Source organism: Lygodium microphyllum, chromosome 23 (assembly GCF_053477565.2).
Source record: "Lygodium microphyllum isolate KBCC chromosome 23, Lygodium_microphyllum_v1.1.10, whole genome shotgun sequence".
NCBI classification, from domain to species: Eukaryota; Viridiplantae; Streptophyta; class Polypodiopsida; order Schizaeales; family Lygodiaceae; genus Lygodium; species Lygodium microphyllum.
Window position 1 is genome coordinate 93,924,938 of NC_141157.1, and position 23,312 is coordinate 93,948,249.

The 23,312-nt window shown below is 41.2% G+C and overlaps 1 protein-coding gene across 4 annotated transcripts in view; it reads left to right on the forward strand.

Moving 5' to 3' along the window:
- Positions 1-20,020, forward strand: part of LOC148016473 (uncharacterized) — a 112,486-nt gene extending 92,466 nt beyond the window's left edge. For 2 of the 4 annotated variants that reach the window (XM_087663675.1, XM_087663678.1), the window contains 2 exons: positions 13,135-13,440; positions 19,356-20,013. In XM_087663675.1, the coding sequence (XP_087519801.1) occupies positions 13,135-13,440; positions 19,356-19,499 (450 nt within the window). In that variant the 3' untranslated portion in view covers positions 19,500-20,013. Of the gene's footprint in view, positions 1-13,134; positions 13,441-16,623; positions 16,727-19,341 lie in introns of those variants that run through there. The other 2 variants (XM_087663676.1, XM_087663677.1) reach the window with 2 other exon arrangements.
- The last annotated feature ends 3,292 nt before the right edge of the window (positions 20,021-23,312 follow it).

Genomic DNA, 23,312 nt, shown 5'->3' on the forward strand with positions numbered 1-23,312 from the left:
GATCACTTGGTGATTAGTTTATGAGATACTTGTTGATCACTTGCTGATCTTCTCCAACACTTGGAAGGGCCCATAGTATCTCATACTCAACGTCGGATACAATCTTTCTCTTCCTTTCATCTTTTTTAGCCTTACCTTTTCAAAACACAGCAATACATAATCACCCTTTGCAAACTACAAAGCACGTCTGTGGCAGATCTTATTCTTAGTTTGCACAATAGGTGGTACCTTCTTGTCACCCTCAACCACCTCAAATGGAGCTTTGCCTGTAGAACTATGCACTATGTTGTTATAAAAAAGCAAACTCAACCAAGGGCCCCACTGTGTCTTGTGATCTGAAACATAGCAAACCTCAAAAGATGTAACACTGTGGAATTTGCTTCCTTACATTGACCATCTATTTGGGAAGGATGATGAGAATTTCAGCATAATATCCATATTCTCAAACAATCCCTTCCAAAATAAACTGGTCATCCGGGGGTCTCGATCACTAATGATCGACTCTAGCATACCATGATACTTAAATATGTGCTGTAAAAACAATTGTACCATATGATCAGCCTTTATTTTTTTCCTCACCGGAATGAAATGGGCTTGTTTGCTAAACCTGCAAATGATAGTCCATATCCCATTATTCCCTGTAGGTGTCTTAGGAAACTAAAAAATAAAAATCATTGCAATGCTCTGCCAAGGCCTATTTGGAATAGGTAATGGCTGCAACAAACCCTACATCTTTTGCCTATCATACTTTACCTTCCGGCATAGAATGCATGTCTTAACAAACTATTCTACATCATGCCTCAAAGTTGGCCAATAAAAGAAATGCTCCATTGATTTGACTGTGGCATCAATATCTCTATCTTGCATATGGAGGAGCATGACTTTCAGTGATAACTCTAGGCCTTAACTGCTTTGTGATACATAGTCGTCCATGCATCATCAGAAATCCATCTCTTAGCACAAAGTGTTCATGCCTTTGGCCATTGCAAAGCTGATTATAAACATTAGCAAAGTCTGAATCAGCAATATATTGCTCTTTCATGGCATCCAACTCAGTGTGATAAACCATGCTGACGGTTGAAATTTGTGACTTATGTGACAGTGCATCAGCCACAACATTCTTTTTACCATCAATATGTACAATCTAAAAATGAAACATAGAGAGAAAATTTGTCCATCTCATATGCTTCTCTGATAACTTTGTCTACGTCAGAAAGTATCTCAGAGTTTGATGTGGTCTATATGCATTGTAAAATCAGTCCCCCAGCAAATAATGTTTCCACGTAGACAATGCATGAATTACAGCTAAGAGCTCTTTCTCATAGACATGAAAATTCTTTTCTATACCAATGCTATTACCACGTGCATCACATTGAACTACGAATGACTTGCTTAGATCGGGCAATACTAGCAAGCCAAGAGCTCTTTCTCATATACATGCAAAATCTTTTTTGCACCGTGGAGAATTTGGCTCTCATAAGCCACAACTCGGCCGTCATGCATAAGAATAGCCCCAATGCTATTACCACATGCATCACATTGAACTACGAATGACTTACTTAGATCGGGCAATACTAGCACAGGATCCAAAGTCATCTTGTCCTTCAACTTTTCAAATGCTAAAATTTCCACAGCTATCTATCTAAATGGCACATCCTTCTTCTGTAAGGCATACAATGGAGATGCAATTTCAACTAACCCATGCACATACTTCCTGTAGTAAGAACATAAATCCAAGAAGCTGTGGATCTCATGCACGTTCCTCAAAGGTGGCCATGATCGTATTGCCTCAACCTTTGCAGGGTCCATGCGAATACCATCAGTAGATACAATATGCCCCAAAAAGTGGATTTCATGTAAGAAGAATTTACTTTTCTTGTCATTGATAATCAGCCTATGCTCACGCAGTTCATTGAACACAATGTCTAAGTGTTTTCTATGCTCTGCCTCATTCTTTGAATAGTCAATCATGCCATCAAAGAAAGTGCCCACAAATCCTCTATGTGGCCTGAAGATACGATCCATCATCCGATTAAAAGTGGCGAGAGCATTCGTAAGTCCAAAAGGCATAACAAGAAACTCATACAATCCAAAAGATGTCCTAAAAGATGTCTTAGGCACATCTTCCGGTCTAATGTGTATCTAATGATACCCACTTTTTAAATCTATACGGCTAAATATGGCTGTCCCTTGCAATCTATCCATAACATCATGGATCTGAGGAATCGGAAAGTGATTCTTTATTGTGATCTTGTTCAGAGCACGATAATCAATGCACATACGCCATGAACCATCCTTTTTTTGCACCAAAAGCACTGGAGAACAAAAAGGAGATGAGCTGGGCTGAATTAGCCCTTTTTCTAACAACTCATTTACTTGACTCATAATCTTCTCCTGTTGGGCTGCACCGACTTTGTTGGGTGGCTTAATAGGTGGGCTACTTCCAGGGATAAGATCTATGCCATGATCTTTTGGTCTTTCAAGCGGTAGTTGCTCTGGAAGTGACTGAGAGAAGCAATCAGCATATATCTTTAGAAATGACATGCAATCCTTCTCTAACTTAGACATGTTTTGAACATTCTCACTGTCATCTTTATCCTTAGTAAAAACCAAGTACCCTGAAAGATGATTTTTCTTTACTTTAGAAATGGCAATTGCAGATACAATAGGGACAAATTCACCTTTCAACTTTACATCAAGTGTGAGTACCTTTTCCTTATGCTGAATAGTGATATTTTTTGCACGTGAATCAATCACACTACATGCATACGGTGACATCATGGCATACCAAGCAATACATCACAACCCTCAAATGGAGCAATGAAAAACTCTTCACTGTCCATATATCCTTGTATATACAACCGAAGTTTTTCCATGAGCGGTGTGACGGACTTTGCATGGCCTTTACATGCCATTCCAACTTCCCCCATGGGTCCCATCTCATCCTCTCTGATGCCTAGACGGACGGCCATGTCCACAGAGATGAAGTTGGTTCGTGCACCATTATCAAAGAAAATCAATGCATGCTGATTCCTAATTTTTCCCCATGCTCTGCACAACTCAGTACCATTATCATTGGGCTGATCACTAACAACACTGGGCACCGATCCCATTGATGTTTTCCCTTTAGAATTTCCCCGATTTTCTGATTTTCCAGCTTGTTGCCTATTGGGACAGTCCCTTGCAATGTGACCCTCTTGTTCACAAATAAAACATTTATTTGCAGCCATCAATTTGCTACATTGTGCTAATGTTTTCGAGCCCTTTCTTTGTTGTTTTGGCCTCTTTTCAGGTTGATTTTCAAATCTGCCCCTTTTCTCAACCTTGAACAACTTTTTATTCGGCTTCTTCCCACTCTCTAGGAAGCTCGAATCCTTCCCACGCCGCAAAGTATTGGCTGTAGTAGCAGTCTCTATGAGCTGAGATATGCTAGATACGGTGGATTTAATGTAAAAATTTCTGATTCCTTTGGGCAGCCCACAAATATATTTTTCCACTTGCTCATGAAGAGGGACGGGGTGATAAGAAGTAATAGGCAACAATGCATCCCAAAACTTCTTATTATATTGCTTCGAATTCTCACATTTCTTAGTATCCAGCTTATTCCACACTGTCATGATGTCCACCTCAAAGGTACTTGTCAACCAATTCGATGCAAACATTTTCTTGAATTGTACCCACGTTGACGGTGCTGTACCTTGCATCAAAAGAGTGAACCACCACTGTAATGCATTCCCTTTCAAGAAAGTGGCTATCTTTCGAATCTTCCAGGACTTTGTGAAGTTCCCCCCTGAATAGGGTGCATCAAACTGCTGAATAAAAGTCAAAGCTTTCAGCCTATTTTGTACACTGCTGAAGGACTCAAACTTCACTGCTTTTCTACCCTCATCATAGTCTTTTGTTGCCCCTTTGGGTGTCAAGTTGTCATACATTGGCTGCTGCAAAAAGGGTGAATTTATATCAAAACCAATGCCAAACGGAGCATTTGCAGGACCAACATTCATTCCTTGAGCCCCATAAGTATTCGAGGGTGCAGATGCAGTACCAAACATGCTACTTTGTGCCCCAAACATTAAGCCAATGCTTCTATACATAGGGTTTTCCATATTTCCAGCCATACCCGAATACATTGGGCCTTGCACACCATGCATTGGTTGCTTCATACCATAGGGATTTGTGTCATACATTCCCATATGCGGTCCTTGTCCAACCATAGTATGAAAAATCGTGCTTCCATCAAAATATCCTAGCTGCCCCATCATAGCATGCATACCCGGCTGTCCAAAATCCATTGGATTGGCACTTCCGTGATGGCCTTGCATTTGCATTCCTTGCCCCGTAGATACCAACTATTTTACTTCATTAGCATCTTTGGGAGCTTCAAATGAAGGGTTTGGAATTATCTTCGGTGCAACTTGCTATCTCAAAGGTGTAGAAGACGTCTTTTTCTTCTTGTCTTTGTTGTCCTTCTTTGGAGCATTCAAAAATCGGGCAAATTGAGGATTCTTTGCCAATTCAGCAAAGAGATTTGTTGCTGTCCTCATCAGATTCTTAAATTGGTCTCATCAAATTCCTCTTCACTTTGCTGGTCATCAGCCTCCTTATGCCTTGAAGGTCATGCATCTTGCCCAACAACAACATTTTCAGCTTGCTATCCATGGTTTGAGCCTTGTCCAAGGTTAGGCATTGCATTTCCTTAATTTCCATGTGAATGTTCATACTGAGAGGCATCATCACTGCTTGAGTCCATCTCACTGTATGAAGACATATTGCTGTAATTTCTCAGCTGAGATTAAAAATCAGCATTAGTACAAAGCTTTGGCTTGCAACTAGGTGTCTCGGGCCCACCAAATCAAGGGATTGAATGGTATTCCGGCAATGAACCATGAAACAAGTTTTCCTCCTCAGATAGGGTGGTAAATAACGTGATTAAGCACTATTTACAGCAATTAATAAATTTAGAAAACTGAAATGCACACTTTACCATATAATCTTGGACATTGGACACCCTGTTGGCCCCAAAAGTGGCACCCCTTTCAGTATTTATTTAACTTAATTGAAGAAGAAGTTGATGTACAATGGAAATCTTCCAATCTCTTTTGGTATTCCAACTCCCCTTGCTATCCAAAATGACCAGCAAGTCTTCAATTTGATTTGCCCTTTGATTCGAGTAATCGATTGACCTTTACCTGCTTTGATTGTGATGGAAAATGCCCCAAATTCAATGATTTGTTGGTTTCTCCACTTGAATAGGTTAAAAACAGCTTCAGCCCTGTTGAATCCAAGTCTTGGAGCTTCCAATTTTTGGCACGCTTCTTGAGGCTGCTGCTAAACCCTAATTTTTGTTGCTGCAGATTAGGGTTTACAGCAAAGAAATCTTAAATTTCTCAACCTTTGGTTATCTCAATGCTGTAATCTTCAGAGCAAGGCTGTAGAAAGACTAAGAAATGAGAGAGAATGCTAAGGAGAGAGAAAATTCAGACTTTCTTCACGAAGAACTAAAGAAAATTTGTCATTTATTGCTATTTCCCTATCTCAACAGCTTATAGATTCAAAGAACTGAAGAAAATTTGTCATTTACTACTGTTGCCCTGTCTCAATAGCTTGTAAATGTAAAGAATTGAAGAAAATTAGAAATTTACTGCTGTTGCCCTATCGCAACAGCTTGTAGATGTTGTCACCTGTTTTCAAAAATACATATAACATGTACTCTTTTTGTAGTAGTCAATGTATGACAACTTGATACCCTAAGGGGCAGCAAAAGACTATGATGAGGGTGGAAAAGCAGTTAAGTTTGAGTCCTTTAGTGGTGCACAAGATAGGTTGAAAGCTTTGACTTTCATTGAGCAGTTTCATGCAGCTTATTCAGGGGAGAACTTCACGGAGTCCTCGAAGATTTGAAAGGCAATCACTTTTTGGAAAGGGAATGCGTGGTAGTAGTGGTCCACTCTTTTGATGCAAGGTAAAGCACTGTCAACGTGGGTACAATTCAAGCAAATGTTTGCATTGAATTAGTTGACAAGTCTTTTGAGGTGGACACCATGACAACTTGTGGATGCTTAGAAATGCAAGAATTTGGAGCAATATAATAAGAAGTTTTGGGATGCATTGCTGCCTACTACTTCTTATTGTCTCGTACTCCTTCATGAGCAAGTGGAAAAATATGTTTATGGACTGCCTGAAGGAATTAGGGTTTTTTTGCATTAAATCCACCATATCTAGCATGCCTTAGCTCATAAAGACTATTGCTATAGCCAATATTTTGTTGCGTGGGAAGGATTCGGGCTTCCTAAAGAGTAGGAAGAAGCCGAATAAAAAGTTGTTTAAGACTGAGAAAAGGAAAAGATTTAAAAATCAGCCTAAAAAGAGGCCAAAAAAGCAAAGGAAGGGCTCGAAAATATTGGCACAACGTAGGGAATTGATGGCTGCAAATAAATGTTTTATTTGTGAACATGAGGGTCACGTTTCAAGGGACTGTCCCAATAGGGAGCAAGCCGGAAAAATAGAAAATCAGGGAGATTCTAAAGAAAAGAAGCCCAAAATATTGGTGGGATTGGTGCCTGATGTTGTTGATCAGTCCAATGATGATGTTACTAAGTTGTGCAGAGCATGGGCAAAAATTAGGGATTGACATTCATTGATTTTCTTTGATAATGGTGCACAAGCCAACTTCATAGAGATCTTTTAGAATATCTTTTGGGCTTTATGAGTTTCTTGCCATGCCTTTTGGGCTTATGAATGCTCATGTCACTTTCAATTGGATGATGGATTACATTTTCAGGCCACATAGAGGATTTGTGGACAGTTTTTTTGATGACATGATTGTCTATTCAAAGAACGGGGTAGATCATAGAAGACACTTGGACATTGTGTTCAATGAACTGTGTGAGCATAAGTTGGTTATCAATGATAAGAAAAGTGAATTCTTTTTGTATGAAATTCAATTTTTTAAGTATATTTTATCGGCTGATGGTATTCGCATGGACCTTGCAAGGTTGAAGTATTACGATCATGGCCACCTTTGAGAAATGTGCATGAGATCCACAGTTTCTTGGATTTATGTTATTACTGCAAGAAGTATGTACGTGGGTTTGCCGAAATTGCATCTCTATTGCATGCTTTGCAAAAGAAGGATATGCCATTTAGATGGATAGCAGTGGAAATTTCAGCATTTGAAAAGTTGAAGGAAACGATGACTTTAGATTTAGTACTTGTGTTGCCCTTCGTAGTTCAACGTGATGCATGAATAGCATTAGGATTGTTATTATGCAGGATGGTTGAGCTGTGGCTTATGAGAGCCGAATTTTCCACAGTGTAGAAAAGAATTTGCAGGTCAATGAGAAAGAGCTCTTGGTTGTAATTTATGCACTGTCTACGTGGAAACATGTTTGAGATGCTCTAATCTCGCCAATAATATTTGGTTAAGATATCAATCAAACGTGTAAGGTTGTTGAGCACATGTGATGCACATGGCAGTTATTTCATGGTAACAAGCCAAGGACCCCAAGGATATAGTTGGTGTCAAAGGCAAAAGTTGTAATAAGTTATGTCTGGCAAGTACTAGGTGATACTTGGTGTTAGATTTTGACCTAAATCAATTTATTGGCCACTAATGTCAGTGGTGACTTTGAAGACTAGGCATTAATTAATTAATTAATATTAATCTAAGGGTCAATAATTGCTCAAGGATACTTGGAAAACAAATTGGCCTAGCCAGTTTAATTATTGGCTAGTGAATTTAATTTTTTAAGCACTAGAATAAATATTAAATTAATTTTTAAAATTAATATTTTGAAAATTAATTTAATAAACTCGATAATGTTGAAAAATGGGATTAGAAGACTGCTACTTGGCAAAACTTACACATACAAGTGAAAGAAACGTTTTTAGGGGCTAGTGGAGTCTATAATTTTTTAAGCACTAGAATAAATATTAAATTAATTTTTAAAATTAATATTTTGAAAATTAATTTAATAAACCGGATAATGTTGAAAAATGGGATTAGAAGGCTGCTACTTGGCAAAACTTACACATGCAAGTGAAAGAAACGTTTTTAGGGGCTAGTAGAGTCTATTCCAACCATTGTGAGAGAGAAGGAGGTTGTTAGAGAGTAGGAGATGCTGCAAATTTGATTTACAGCTACATTGGATGAGTCCTACAGCAAGCAACATCAATTTGGAGCCCTATAGGAGCAGGTGATAGCAACCCAAGGTTGTTCTCGTGCAGGTGACAGTATATGAGAGGGGGCAACAATCTTTCTAGTGGTCCTAGGCTGTGGGTGACAGCTTCCATGGCTATTTGAGCAAGGCAATAGCAGTTTTTTAGTGTTTCTCATGATGAAACCTTGAAATTTCTCTCTATAGCTATCTCAACATTTTTCAAGAGTTGGAGCCATCAAAGGAGAGATTTTAGTCAATCTCTGTTGTAAACCCTCATTTACAATAAAAATTAGGGTTTGATAGCCACCTTGGGATGTGTAGTCAAAATTGAGGGCCTAGGACTTGAATTCTAGCAACTGAAATTGAGGAATTTTGGGGAGATTCAAGAGGCGAGCAAGCCAATATCAAATTTGGGACTGAATTTGTCTTTCAAGAAGTAGCGTTAAGGCCAATCTCTAAGCAAACCAAGGGGGCAAATTGATTTGAAAGCTTGTTAGTAAGTTTTGACAACAAGAGGTACTTGGATTAGTGCAGGAGATCAAAGGATCTTAGTTGTACTCCTTCCATTTTCAATGTAAGATTAAAAAAGTATTGCAAGGGATGCCAATTTTGGGCCAACCGTGTGTCCAATGTCTAAGGTTAAAGTGGTAAAGTGTGCATTTTCAGTTTACTTGAATTTTATAATTGCTGTAATGATTGCTTAATCATGTTATATTTACCACCCTATCCAAGGAAGAAGACTAGTTTCATAGGGGAGGTCTGCTACGAGGACGTGAAAGATGCTTTAATCTTGTTGATAACATTTGATTAAGCTATTAATTAAATGTTCAAGGTTGTTTAAGCACATGTGATGCACATGATAGTTAATTTATGGCAACTGGCCAAGGACTCCGAGGATGCAATGGGTGTCAAAGGCAAAAGTTGTGGTAAGTTATGCCAACTAGGCTTTGGAGATTAGTTGTGTCAGTTTTGACCTTGGGAGAGTTATTTGGCCAATAAGTATCGATGGTGACACTAGGAACTAGTATTAATCAACTAATTAATATCAGTCTAAGGGTCAACAGAGGTTGGGGACTACTCCAGGTTGCCTAGCTAATTTAATTATGGATGTGTACATTTAATTTTGGATAGGGTTAGAAGAATTGAAATTAATTTTTAAGATTATTTAAAATTAAAAAATAATTAAATAATTGGCTAATGTTGAAAAATGGATTTAGAAGACTACCACTCTCCAAAAATTCCCATACAAACAGAGAAAACGTTTTTGGAGGTTGGGTCTCAACCATTTAGTCAGTTTACAACTTGGGAGAGGGAGAGGGAGAGGGAGAGAGAGAGAGCTGTTGGTCCCTGTTCTGATAAAAAAAATAGCAATTTGTTGTAGAAGATAGCCATCTGGGAGTCTCGACAGGTAGGGGACAGTAGGGAGTTACATTCAAGGGATTGGCAACAACATTGTTGATTAGGTGATAGCATTTTGGAGATGTTTGGCAGTAAGTGACTGCATTAAATGCTGGCTGAAGCAGACAACAAGCAGAATTTAGGGTTTTCTCGCAAAGAAAATCAATTTTCTCTCTCATCTTGACTCTCTTTCACCTTCTCTAACCCATTCTCAGGAGATCTCAGCATTTCTCAGTCTTTTTTAACAAATCTCAACCAAATTTGGTGGACAGTAAAGAGATCTCTATTGTAAATGCTAAATTTTTGCAAAAATTAGGGTTTGATAGTCACCTTGAGACTTGTGCCAATCGGTGAAGGCATTGTACACTGAATTTAACACCTAAAATTTGTGTAATTGTTAAGGAATTTAGATGCCAATCCATTCATTGTAATTTGGGGCAGCATTTGGCCAGTTGGTGGTTTCATTTATGCAAGTCTTGGGTGAAAAATCAAGGGGCAATTGGCCCGAATTGATTGCCCAATCATTGTGATTTGGGGCAGCACGTGGCCGGTTGGTGGTTCCATTTGTGCAAGTCTTGGGTGAGAAATTAAGGGGCAATCAGCCCAAATGATTGTTGCTATTGCAAAGAGGCTTTTTGGAACAACAAAGGAGATTATGAATCTCAGCTTGTACTCATTCCATTAGCAATCAAGTTAAAGAAATACCGAAAGGGGTGCTAGTTTTGGGGCTAACAGGGTGTCCAATGTCTGAGATTATTAAGGTAATTTGTACATTTCAAGTTATATTCATTTACTTATTGTTGTGATTAAGTGCTTAATCAAGGAATTACTGCCCTTTCCAAGAAGAAAGGTTGGTTTCAGTTTGCCACAAAGTGCCCACCATGCATGGGAGACGTGTGCACAATGGATCCATATGTGTGCTTGGGCTGAATAGGCATAGAGATGGCAAGTATATGAGTATCTTAAGTTGAATGGATAGATGCACAATAAGCAAGGATGGGAATCCTTGTGTTTTAGTGGCTATAGAATGTTTGAAGGTGCATCATAAGCAAAGGATGGATATCCTTGTTAGATTGGTTGTGGAATTATATCCAAAGGGAGTGGGGGAATACCCAACACAATCATCCCAGGATAGATGCTTGTGCTCACTTGTGGATATATGTAAGGTATGGCCAATAGATCATAGGGTGTAGAGTGACATGCACATGTGGATAGCTAACAGAACTGAAGATGAAAATGAACTTGGAGCTGAAATGAAAGATCGGAATCCTATTGCACTTGATATTGATAGAATTGAACCTAATGTGAATGATGCAAGTGTTGATGAATCTAAGCATAAGCTACTGAAAGCAAACAAAATAGAATCCAAATTATCATGAGAAGTGGGAGTAAGGGGAGGGGATTGTGATTGATCAGCACCAACAACATGCTCAAATGAAGCAGAAGGTAATGTAACAGGTATACTTGAAGATGTACGTCTGCCTCTAGAGCCTCCTTTGTAGAGATTAACATATTGATGCTGGTCACGGTCTCCATGGTAAATTAAAACCAAATCCCACACAACAGAAGGAGCAACAGAGAAGGGAGGTTATACAAATCAAAAGGATTATATGCAGCTGACACCCTGCCTAGCTATGATGAAGATGAGGAATTGCCAATTGTCTTGAATGTGGTATGTCCTCCCTAATTGCAGAGGTGGCCAGACCTCACCATCAGACTTTGATTGATGTGTAGCTCCTAATAGAGAGTGAGTTGAAGGAAAAGGAGTATAGTTAAGGTTTCTACTACATATGAATTCTCTGAATTCCATGTCTTATTATTCTCACAACATTTGGTAAAGTGGATGAAGATGGGGTTCTCCTCATTGAGAGTATAATGTCGCCTCAGGGCCTCTAGTGAAGAAGTGTTGGTTACATGTAACTCATGTATCTTGCACGAATTAGGCCTTCACAACAGCTGTGGGGTACCCGTTAGTAGAGCACCAGCTCTGATTTCATGTGTAGTTATGGCAGACTTTGCATTGAGAAGACACAACACGTATGGATACAAGACACAAAATAGGAAAGAATACATATGAAACTGAATGAATAATGTGTGCTCGATGAATGAATGAATATACACATTGCTCAAAAGGTAGAGTAGTTGAACAACCGATGACTCTTGTGGGAATGGGCTGAGGGAGGTGTCAGAGTGTGTGGTCCACCAGAGACGGATCCCTAGTACAATAACTACCTCTTGGAGCAGAATAGGATGTAGAAAAGTGCTGAAACTCAAAACCCACTTGCTGTAGAAGCAAATACAGATCAGACTGATGCAAAAAATGATGGAAAACTCAATGGAGCAGTTGATTGTATGGATGATGATGTGGGCCTGATCAGCAGTCAACGGGAGCAGATCAACAACTAGGTGATGTCGAGAGAGTGCTGTAAACAGTGAAACGCAGCTTGTATGATTGATGATGATAGGCAGCAGTGAAGGACACAATCAAAGTTTAGGGTTTTGCTTATGGGACACTCAAATTTACTTCTGATTTTTGGGGCTGTTTAATGAGCTAATGAAGGTTTGATGCGCGATGCATTTTCTTTAGCTTAAGAAATTCCATCAATGAATGGCCCAAGAGAGCATAGAACCTATTGAACCTGGAGAAGATCCTGGCCCAAGAGAGCAGTGTCAGGAATCATGACAACTAGGTCACCACCTCTGTCACAAGCCTAGCCATCTGCATAGACCCTATTGAACCCAGAGAACATCCTGGCCCAAGAGAGCAGTGTCAGGAATCATGACAACTAGGCCGCCACCTCTGTCACAAGCCTAGCCATCTGCATTGAACCTGTCGAACTTGGAGAAAATCCTGGCTCGTGTTGTCCTCTCTTTCTTTTGAGAATGGAAGCAAGCCTGTGGATCTACAAAACTCTGCTGTGAACCAAGGATTTTGACCTCTGATTTGGAAGAGGAACTCCTCACAATCTGCTTGCTCTCCTCTTCTAATGATCTCTAAACCCGGTTACCATCGGGTAATGTCTTCCCAAACAAGATCTACATATTTAACTGAAATATGAGGATTCAGTAGGTTCATGTAAAATTGCTTGCTTGGTCAGAATAGTGTTTTCGACATAATTTGTTCTAGAATGTTACAATGGAGATTTATAGGAAGCAAGCAATATGGTTAACTAAGTCAATTACAGTTTTTGGGTTTGATATTTGGCAGCCTGATTGGAAGGTGTATTTCTGTTTTTTCTTTTCCATCATAATGAAATTGTAACCAATAAAATATTCTCATCTGATACTTTTTATAGTGAAGTGCATCCTTGTTATTTATCCCATAATACAGAAGCAGTTGGGTAGTGCTTTCACCTTCAAGCACATTTAACTACCACAGAGGAAACTGTATGCTTTTCTCATAGGAAGTATTATTTGCAAGCTGTACCAGCCATATGTCTACCTCAATGCAGTGGTTTATCTTGCTACATCCATCTTGTGTGCTATTTTATGGATATCATTTAAATTTCCGCATTCAAACACAAACAGAGGGAGTATTATATGCAATCTACTAGTTGTCTACTTCTTACATTGACAGCTTGTAGAACGTTGTCATGGACGCTTGCCTGGGCACATAGGTTCTGGAAAGGACAAATTGTCTTTTTGCCATGTAGATGATGTGGCTCAAGGCTGTATATTAGCCATGGAAAAAGGCAAACAAGGTGAAAGATATCTTCTCACTGGAGAGAATGCTTCTTTTGATGAGCTATTAGATATAGTTGATGGGATAAGGGGAAAGGCGCCTTCCTCGTTTCGGACTCCTTTGTGGATGCTGGACACAGTTGGACGGCTATCTGTTGCTTGGGCCAGACTAACAGGACATTCTCCTCTTATCAGCTATCCAGTAAGTTTTCTTATCTTCTTCTTTCTCACAAGACATGTTAGTCCTCAAAATTTGTTGTTACAGTTGTACTTTTTCAGATGCTTATGCTCAGATGGATTGTTGCAATCAAGTCTTGGTCAATGCAAATTTTGTATAAAAGAATGGGAATTGCACATGGTGTCTTTAAGCCTAATGAGATTTTCAGGGTGTGATGACAACTGCATGCATTTACAGTGTAGCATTGACTTGTGATTCACCAAATCACTGGGACATTACTCAAGATTGATCACTTAGGAATAGAAACAAAACCTCAGTATATTTGAACCTGTGTTTTGTAATAAATAGCACACAGCAAGGAGTGGATCAAACATTGCAAAGAGAAGTATGGTAGAGGAAATGTAGAGAAAAAGAGATTGAAATGCCAATATCATTTGGAAGAGGTTCCTCTGAAGCAATGCACGCTCTTGATCTATACTAAGAGTAATCAAGGATCTAGGTCAAGTTGTTGACTCTCAATCTTTGTGTTTGCAGAAGCCTGCTTGTACTTGTTCTTAAAATCTAGTTTGTTAAGAGTAGAGATTGCTCTTTTGGGCCCACAAGCATTAGGCGAGGGTGGTGTGATTCCCTTATACTACAGTCCTGAGCAAAGCAAGAGTACATGTGCGATCTATGGTGAAGACTGCAAGGCTTATAAGATAAAAAGAATGCACACACATGAGAGAATATCATTGGGCTCTCGCATGTTGACATGTTTAATTACCCAACATTCTTCATTCATCTTTCTTTATCATTTGCATTGTTTCTAAGCAGGGCTGCATTCTGTGTGTGTACAGAACGCAATGTATGTACTTGTGTGTTTGTGTAGTTGACCATTTAAACTAACCATTGCACCCTTTTTTAAAAAGTGGCCATGCTAAAGCCATCTGACCATTTATTCAGATATTGTTTCTCTTCCTCCTACCCACTCCTCTTCCTCCTACCCACTCCTCTTCGTAACTTCATCTTCCAAGTTCCACTTCTCATTCAAACTTATAGTCTTCTCCCTCACCTCAACCCTTATAAAAGGGCAGCCCTTCGTCTCATCTCATCAACTCCCTTTCTTGAGCTCAAGCCGCCTTCCACTCAAGCTTCATCTACACTTTAACCAACTCTCCCTCTCCCTCTCTCTCCCTCTCCCACTTTAACCTACTCTCCCTCTCCCTCTTTCCCTTTGTCTCCCACTTTCATCCACACCTCTTCCTCTCCTCTCCCTCTCTCTCTCTCACTTTCATCCACATCCCCTCTTCCTCTCCCTCTTGCTCTCTCTCAGTTTCATCCATACTCCCTCTCCTTTTCCCTTTCCATGATCTATCTTTAAGTTGCATATTTTATATTTGTGTAAGCTGTCAATTTTATATGTATTTTTTAATGAACGTACGAAACAACATATTTTATTCTTAAAGTTTTTGTGTACATTCCATACTGTACATATTCACATGCTGAATATATTGTATGAATCATATGAAGTCACCCTGTTTCTATGTTCATTGCATTAGCCATGTTCTTGCACTATATGTTTTCTATGCAAATCCTAGCATATCCTCACAAGGCCCTTTTCATCCCTTAAGAGCTTTCTGCAAATGCTAGGCAGCTGCACATGAAACTGGGTGGCTGCTATACTCCTAAAGGATGCCATTGATGCAGGCTGACATAACATCCATGTGTTAGATCATCTGCCACTGATAGGAGGCCAAAGCAATGGCCAACGAATGGTAGTTATCTTCTTTGTGGGGACAAAGGTTCTGTATGGGGACTCCGAGCTGTTAAGCAAATCCTTCGTAACTCTGTGCCTACCCATACTAGAGCCTTGTATGGAATATAGAAATCCATACAACCATGAATCAAGAAAAGGTTGAAGATCAGACTCTTGCATAAAGTCCTAAACCATGAGAGTATACAAGATCTTGAGCAACATGCTCATCCCGAATTGCTTGTATACTGCCTTGTAAGCTGGCATACTTCTATAGCACTCAAGAAAACATATCCAGGTGCTCCAAAGAAGGTGAGGATGGGGATAAAGCGGGGAGGGGTGGAGGATTTTGCAAAGGTGGCCTTCTAGGGGCTAGCATGCAAAGGCAATATAGGAAGTGGAAGGAATGCACCTCAAAGGAAACAAGTATGCATAAGCATCCCTGATGAAGGTCCATGGGGATTTGGAGGGGGAGAGTCCTCATAGAATGTGAAATCCTTGGTTATAACAATAGCATATTTATGAGATTATATTGTGATCGTTGGCTATGTAATTGTGCCAATGATGACAAAGAACTTGGATTTGAGGTCCAACGCCCCTCTTAGCCATCCATCACAACACATGCCAAACTATCCTCAAATTGCTCAAAGAGCCAATGACAACTCACCCTCTTGTATGCCAATGGAAAGTGGCTTAGTGGTGTGGATGCCCTTAGCTAGCATGTCCACTTTGGCAAAAGCCCCTGTTGTGCCAAGGAGAGTGATACCGTACATAGACAAGTGAGATCAGGAACATTGAATGACCTCTGACATAGAGCTAGAATATCGGCCTGATGGGAGTGTCATGGTGTCTGTTCTGCAATAGAATCTTCTGAGGCTTTGATATGGATTTGGAACAATGTGAGCCCGCTAGAGCTCAGTCCCATAGAGATCAAGACAACTCCGGAGCATCTGTAGCAGCCTCCTTCCCTACAACTCCTGAGCATCTGTCATAGTAGCAGCTTCCTTCCCTTTGATTGAAGCAACCTTATAAAGTCGGGGTTGCTTCTTATAGCACATGTCCTTGTCCCTATAGGAAAACGGACACAAACCCTGTCTAAAGTAATCAGACTCAGTCTTCTCCTTGCCTTTCTCCTGTTTTTCTTGTGCCGTGACCTAAAGATTCTTCCATTTACTATATTTTGCTAAATTAAATGGCTTCTTAACTGCAAATGCATTGGCGATTGCACCATAGTGACCACCAAAGGACGTTAAATGCCATAGTGTCCAGCCGTTTACTCCAGCAGCATGGCAACCAACTCCTTGCAAGTCAAACCATCACATGGGCCAGAAGTAGAACAGAGCTGAAAACATCATACCTAGGAGATAGGAAATGCGACATCCTGATCATGATCATATCCATCAAGCTGATCTCTTTTGTACAAGCACCAATCACACCCTTAATCTCATTCATGTGGTTGGTGTGGTTGTTGATAGAATGCAGATATGGCACCAAATGGAGTATGCAACTTCACCTCCAAGGCAAGATGGTATGAGCATTAAGAAGTTGCAAATCTGGAAGAGGCTAGCAATTTGGAGGCAAGTCTCCTATACTTACACGAACAAGACCTGATCAACGCAGTTCTGGGTATATGCATTACAGAGATTATATCATTTACTTTGCAATGATGTCTGATATGCATGCCAGAGTTTACGTTGCTGCTACTTTGCAATTCAAAATGGATTGGTGTCCAGATATTCACAAATTATATTTAAAGACAGAGTCACATTGAGACAAACACTTACAATACACTTTAAACTTATGTACAAAAGTGAAGAAACTTTGTGTATTGCATATATTGGATATTGAGGTTGATAATCATATAAACTTATGCCTGTGGACAAGACCTGTATAGGTTGCCGTGAACGTGTTGAGGCAATGGGCTGGCTGGTTCCTAGGATTGCACCAGGAAAAATGACCTGGCATAGGTGCTGACTGGTCCCAAAAAGAATGCCCAGTTCTTGAGAAGGTTCATAATCAAGAGTAGGAATAGGATGGGGGGATAGGTTTGGTGTTGAACTCCCAGAGGTCATACCTATCAAGGATGGTTTCTGCCTTCAGCTTCCAAAGGGAACAGTTGGAACCATAAAATGAGAAGCATGCTTGGCAGATTCAAAAGGATGCAGAAGCTGAGTTTGTACTTTCTGGGTGGGGGCGGGGGCGGGGGGATAATGCTGCAAAAATTGTGTGTTGCCCAAATGACAGGATGCCTACATAGTCATACTCAGGATTGCAAATGAGAAAAGTTCCAAAATGCCGTTTGTGGGATAAAAAAATGAAACAATGCATGATTGACAATTATTGACTTAAGATGTCTCACACTGATGATTGGGCTCACAAGCAAGAGATCACCATATCGCTAATATTTCAAGCAATCCATAGCTGAGCCCAAAGAAGTTAGCCAAGCTCCTACTGTCCATGTGACTGTCATAACTGTACATTGTTGAGGAAAAGAATAGAACTTAACGGAGCCATTTTGTGTCGCAATCAGGTGACCGTATAGGTGATGGGGGGTTGTAGGAGCATTACCACCACTGCAAGATGGCTAATGGATAGGCGATCCCTACAAGCCAACTACAAAGCAGCAACAAAATTATGATTTGCCACCAACCAAAAGAAGGGGAAGATCTTGAAGGCGAAAGCTTTCTACAAGGAAGCTCTTGTGAAGGTGTATTGAGCTCAATCATTACTTGAGATCAGAGTTTGGCCATACTCTTGAACAGAGAACTTACCTTCCTTAGCGGAGATTCCCCATGTAGGTTGCTTTCTTAGTGTGACTAGACGAGGATGGGGAGGATAATATAGATGAGCAAGATCAAAGCAGGACCAAGAGCCACTCTTTAATGGCAAAGACAAGGTATCTCAAATTCCTTCTTGTCAGAATCTTCGAGGAGGTTGGATGACAGCTTCAGGCCTAGGAAGATTTCTCTCTTCCTATGTCTATTTGCTCATAGGGATTTGGTACTTGGTACATGGCTCGACTATGGCAGGGCCCTAGTAGTAGCATGTGCCAGATGTAGAGAGGTAGAGGAGACTGAGAGGCACTGTCTATGGGATTATCCCAAAGCTCTAGAGGTGTGGAGGAGAGCCCTCGAGATGGTCTTCCTTGGCACAGTGGAGACTATGGTTGTGATTTGGGGGGCAGTAGCTTCGATTACAGATACTCTTTTCTCATCATTTGGCCAACATTTTAGGAGGACTCCCACTCTAGATTACTCACAAGACGGTGGACTCAGGGACACTATCATATATGGGAGCTAAAGGCTAGTATCGTTGGTTCATTTGCATTGCAAGATGTAGCTATGATATTGACCTTTAAGATGTTTCCACTACGGAGACTTTCTAGGATTTGGATGGAGATCATCCATAGTCTCCATGGGAGATGGGAGAGACTACAGGAGATTTTGACTGGATGATGAGGAGAGATGTCTGCATCCAATGAGAAGGAGAGATGTCTGCATGGGAAAATGGGATTCCAGCTTTACCTTAGGGGGAATTTTCTCTGGGGTGTCATTAATAGAGTTTTTTGTTATCTTTTCCAAAAAGTTGTATTGAGCATGTTGAAGCGGAGTATTCCAGAAAATTATAGAAAGTGGTGAGCTATGGTGGATAGGCTGGACATGCATGTATAGGCATGATGAAAGATGAGAGGAAGCAAAGCAATTAAGAATGTCAACAACCAAGAAGTCCAAAACTCTTGAGAAAGAGTGTGTCCTTCTGTTGCTAGTGCCTCAATTACAAAGGCTTATAGATTATTATAGTTGGTATTAGCCTCGCTGATCAAGGATTAGGCAGTCTCTCCCCTCCCCCCCCCCCCCCCCCCCCCCGCACATGGGAAATGTGAGTACTGCTTTATGCCAAATAGTGCTTCTTCGACAAAATTACGTTGCTTGAATACTTATTTTTCACCTTAAAGACCAAGTTCACAAGTGTTGCATACTGTAGCATCACAATATATCACTCTTTTAAGCAGGATATTCACACTTCACTTCTTCAATGTTCTTGTCAATAACTGCAGTTAGTCTTAAACTTAAAATCTTGTTATATAAGCCAAAACTCCTATTCTTATCCTATCGAAACTTGTCGGACATTCAGGCATAGACATATTTCCTTTCAAATCAATGTTGATTTCTGCCTTCAGTAATCTTTTATAGTTTTCTATTTGCAGATGGTTCAAGTCTTGAAGAAGCAGTGGGCTTACACTCATGAGAAAGCGAAGCAGGAACTTGGTTATCACAGCAGATCCTTGAAGCAGGGGATGGCAGAGTTTCTAGCTTGGATGCAAAGCTCTGGTCTTATAAAAAAGTTGTAGATTCTGTGAAACATATATGATTCCTATGTGTTGTTCAGATCATGATTTTGTTTCAGTTTCTTCAAAGAATCAGCAAATATGATCACTTACCTGCTAATTTTCCCCCACATTCTGACCGATTTGTGAATCTAAGGTTTTCATGAAGTCTAGCGGTTATCCTGCCATTGTAGAAGCAAATGGGAGAGTTGCAGAGTGTCTGCACAACCTTCTGTCCTTGCTGCTCCTTCAAAGCCACCCCTCCAGGGAGCTTATTGCATTCATCTTCACCTGCAGGATGCTTGCACCCTGGCATTACTTCTTGAAGAACTGTGCCTGCTTTTGGTTAGATCTGCTGGAGTAGCTATTGACATGCAGATGCACTGCTCCCGCAAATAGGCAATTTTGCTACGGGAAAAAACAGAGTGTTTTTCTGCATTAATGGTGGCCTCACTAATTACCTACTATGGCTTAACCCATCCTTTGTCATTATCTTTAAAATTTAAAAAATGGTTGTAACCCATCTTTGCAATGTTTTACCATTTGTTATTATATTAACCGCACCTAAAGAGTTTTATCTCACGTTTGTTATTCCTTAGAAATTGTTTAACGCACCCTTTGGCAATATGGATTTTGAGAAGGCATACAACCAGCTCACTTGGGACTTCTTGGAAGTAGTGGAAGCAATGGCGTTTGGGGCTTCGTTTAGAAGGATGTTGCATGCCCTATTCTTGTGTGTCTTTGCCAAGGTAGCTAAATAGAGTCTTGCCTAATGGATTCATTCTCTGGTGCTTGGTAAGATAAGGGTGCCCATTGGCTCTTCTGCTCTTGGCAGTCGCCACCCAGCCCCTTCTAAGAGAAATTCAATCCAAGGTCGAGGCTGGGCTCATCAAGAGAATTCGTTTTGCTTGATGGAAGCAACTTCACCACCCAAATGTTCTTTGGTGACAACACAAATGTGGTTCAAGCCACACAAGAGTCTGTAGGTACCTTCTTGAAGGTCTATGAAGACTTCTCTATGGCTTTTGGTTCTAAGGTAAGTCAAGCCAGGACAACTTATTTACTTGTCGTGGGATCAACTATCAGAATGGATCATGGGCTTTGGGGTCACGCACCTGCCCAAGGAAGGTCCTACAGTACCCAGGCTGCCCAATAGGCCACGGGGTGACTATGGCTCAAAAATTTGCTTGGTTCTGGGAGAAGATCAAGGGTAAGTTGTGGAGCTAGGTGGGTCAATCCTTGGGTGTGGCGGGTAGGGAAACTATAGTACACTCAATCTTCTTGTCCTTCACCCTGTTTGTAGGTGCTAACCCCGTTCATCAAGTCCAACCAGGGGAAGGTGGAGAAGCTATTCAGGTCCTTTGTGTGGTCCTACAAGGACCAGAAGCATCCCCCCGTGGCTAGCTAGGCTCAAATCTTGGCACCATAGGAGGATGGTGGATGGGGCTTAGAACCTCTCAAGGCTAAGATCAACCACCTAACCTTCACAATGGCTCAGAGGCTCAACTAGTCCCAACTAGTCCCAACCTTGGCATAGCATTCTCCAACACTTTGTGCTGCAAGCGGAGTGTAAACCTGCTTGGAGTGTAAACCTGCCATGTTCGATCTAGGAGTTGTGGACTGAATCTTTGGCTCGGGGTTCAAGCCGCTTATTAAGGGCTCTAACACAACAAAAGCACCAGTTGCCAGCTGGCAGGAAACAATAGGAGAGGCCCCTTGGAAAGGCAATTTGAGAGGAGACGGGACAACGATGTAGTCCATAGTGTCAAGCAATGATTGAGCAACCAGAGAGACAATAGGGTTTGCAGGGAGAAACAGAGAGTGTGTACGGCAAACACAGAGAAGAGAAAAGCAGAGAAACTCAAATGAATGAAATGAAATAACGAAGTGAATTTGATACGAGGGCATTGTAGCACGAAGGATGCCGTGGAGCAAGGAGACTGCTGAAGAAGCCAATGAGTCTACAAACACAGGGATGATGATTGGTCATACTTGGAGCAGAAAGACTGTCCTCGAAGGGTGAGGAGTCTCTAAGTTTGCAAACGTAGGCCTGAAGGTAGACGCTAGCTGTTGGGGAGTGACGCCAGAGAAGATGGAAGAGCCAGAAATTGAAAACACAAATGTAGTAGCCTCTGATGATGGAAGTGCCAGTTGTGATGTGACAGCAGATGGAGGAGGATGAGTCAGGCTGCCTAAATGCAAGCAACAGTGGTCTCCGGGGCTATCACCAACTGGAGGAGGAGATTGCCTACTCTAGAGGAGCCACCAAGAAGTCAAAATGCAAGCAAGGCCTAGGGATAATGTCACCATCAGTGGATGATGATGCCTAGAAGAGGTGGAGTTGACGCCGGGTGGAAGATGTTGACGCTAGGAGGTAGAGTGTTGTTGCCAAGGTGTGGATGGTCTCCAGCTGGAGAGAAGAAGCCACTGCCAGCATAAACGGAGCCAAGGGAAGCTGGAGATTGGCGCCTAGCAATAGGAATGGAGATGGTGGAAGGAGAGGAGAGAGAGATGACGGTCTCATGAAGTGAGTGAAAGAAATGGGTCTCGTAAAGAATGAATGGGAGGTGCTGTATATATAGATGCGAATAGTTTCGAGTCTCACCCATTGAAGTTTCTTGCCTGGGGCTCCGACACTCTTGGAAGACCTAGAAAGCCTTTTTTGGGCTGGAAACCGAAACCAAAAGTGGGAATAGAAAAGGGAAACTGTATGGAATGATGTGGTTTCTCAACACCCTGTCTCAGGCCCAAAAAGGAGCACAAAAAAGGAGTGAGGTGAAGAGAAGAAGATCCACCTGGTAATCCAAGAATGCTACCTGATAATCCAAGAATGCTACCTGAAGGGAGACATGTGAAAATAATCAAGAGACTAGATGAGTAGTAGAACCTAAAACACAACCTCGGGTGAGCAGCCACTAGCTCCGTCACACCATGCTGGAAGATATATGAAGGCCTAGTCACAAAGTCACGGCTGAAAATCCGAGGGCCCCGATCAAAGATAGATTCTCTAGAGATTGGGTAGAAGTAGAGGAAAGGACTGCTCGAAAGAAAGCCACTACTCGAAAGTAAATGATGGTGGGTTAGGAACTTTGAGACTAGTAGGATTCCCCTCTGAAATTGGAGTTGGAGCCCCTTTGAAGTCAAAGAAAAAGGAGATGCCTCCTCTAAGGGCAAAGGAAAAAGATCCCTCTCTAGAGCCCCCGTTGAGAGAGATAGGGACCTCAACTCATGGATCATTGACTTCAAGGTGTCTAATGATGAAGGAAGTACCATCGGTCATGCCAAAGAAGGTATTTGGGGCTTGGAAGGAGCAGAAGCCGAAGAGCGCCTAGAGATGTTTGCTTGAACCTAAGGAGAAGAGGGTGGGGTAGAAGGAGAGGGCTCAGGGTGAGCCAAGGGTAGGGAACATTTGCGGACTCTCAATGGAGTGGACTGTGGAGGAGATGTGGGCTGTGGTAGCCATTGGACCCGAAAATGGGTGGGGGAAACCTCCACGCAGTGTGGTGGTCTCGAGGAAGACTTATTGCCTCGTGAGGTCTTAATGCCTCTATATGCTCATGAGGACTTAGTCCGCATTGAATGTGTCTTATTACCTTGAACATAGTAAGTTGAGAGCTAATGCAGAACAATCTTTGTGACCCATAAAGAAGAGGCAGCACATGAAATGGAATAATGAAGTGAATTTGATACAAGGGTGCCGTAGCACGAAGGATGCCTTGGAGCAAGGAGAGTGTTGAAGAAGCCTCTGAGTCTACAAACGAAAGGATGATGAATGGTGATGCTTAGAGCAAGAAGACTATTGTCGAAGGGTGAGGAGCCTCTGAGTTTGCAAACGCA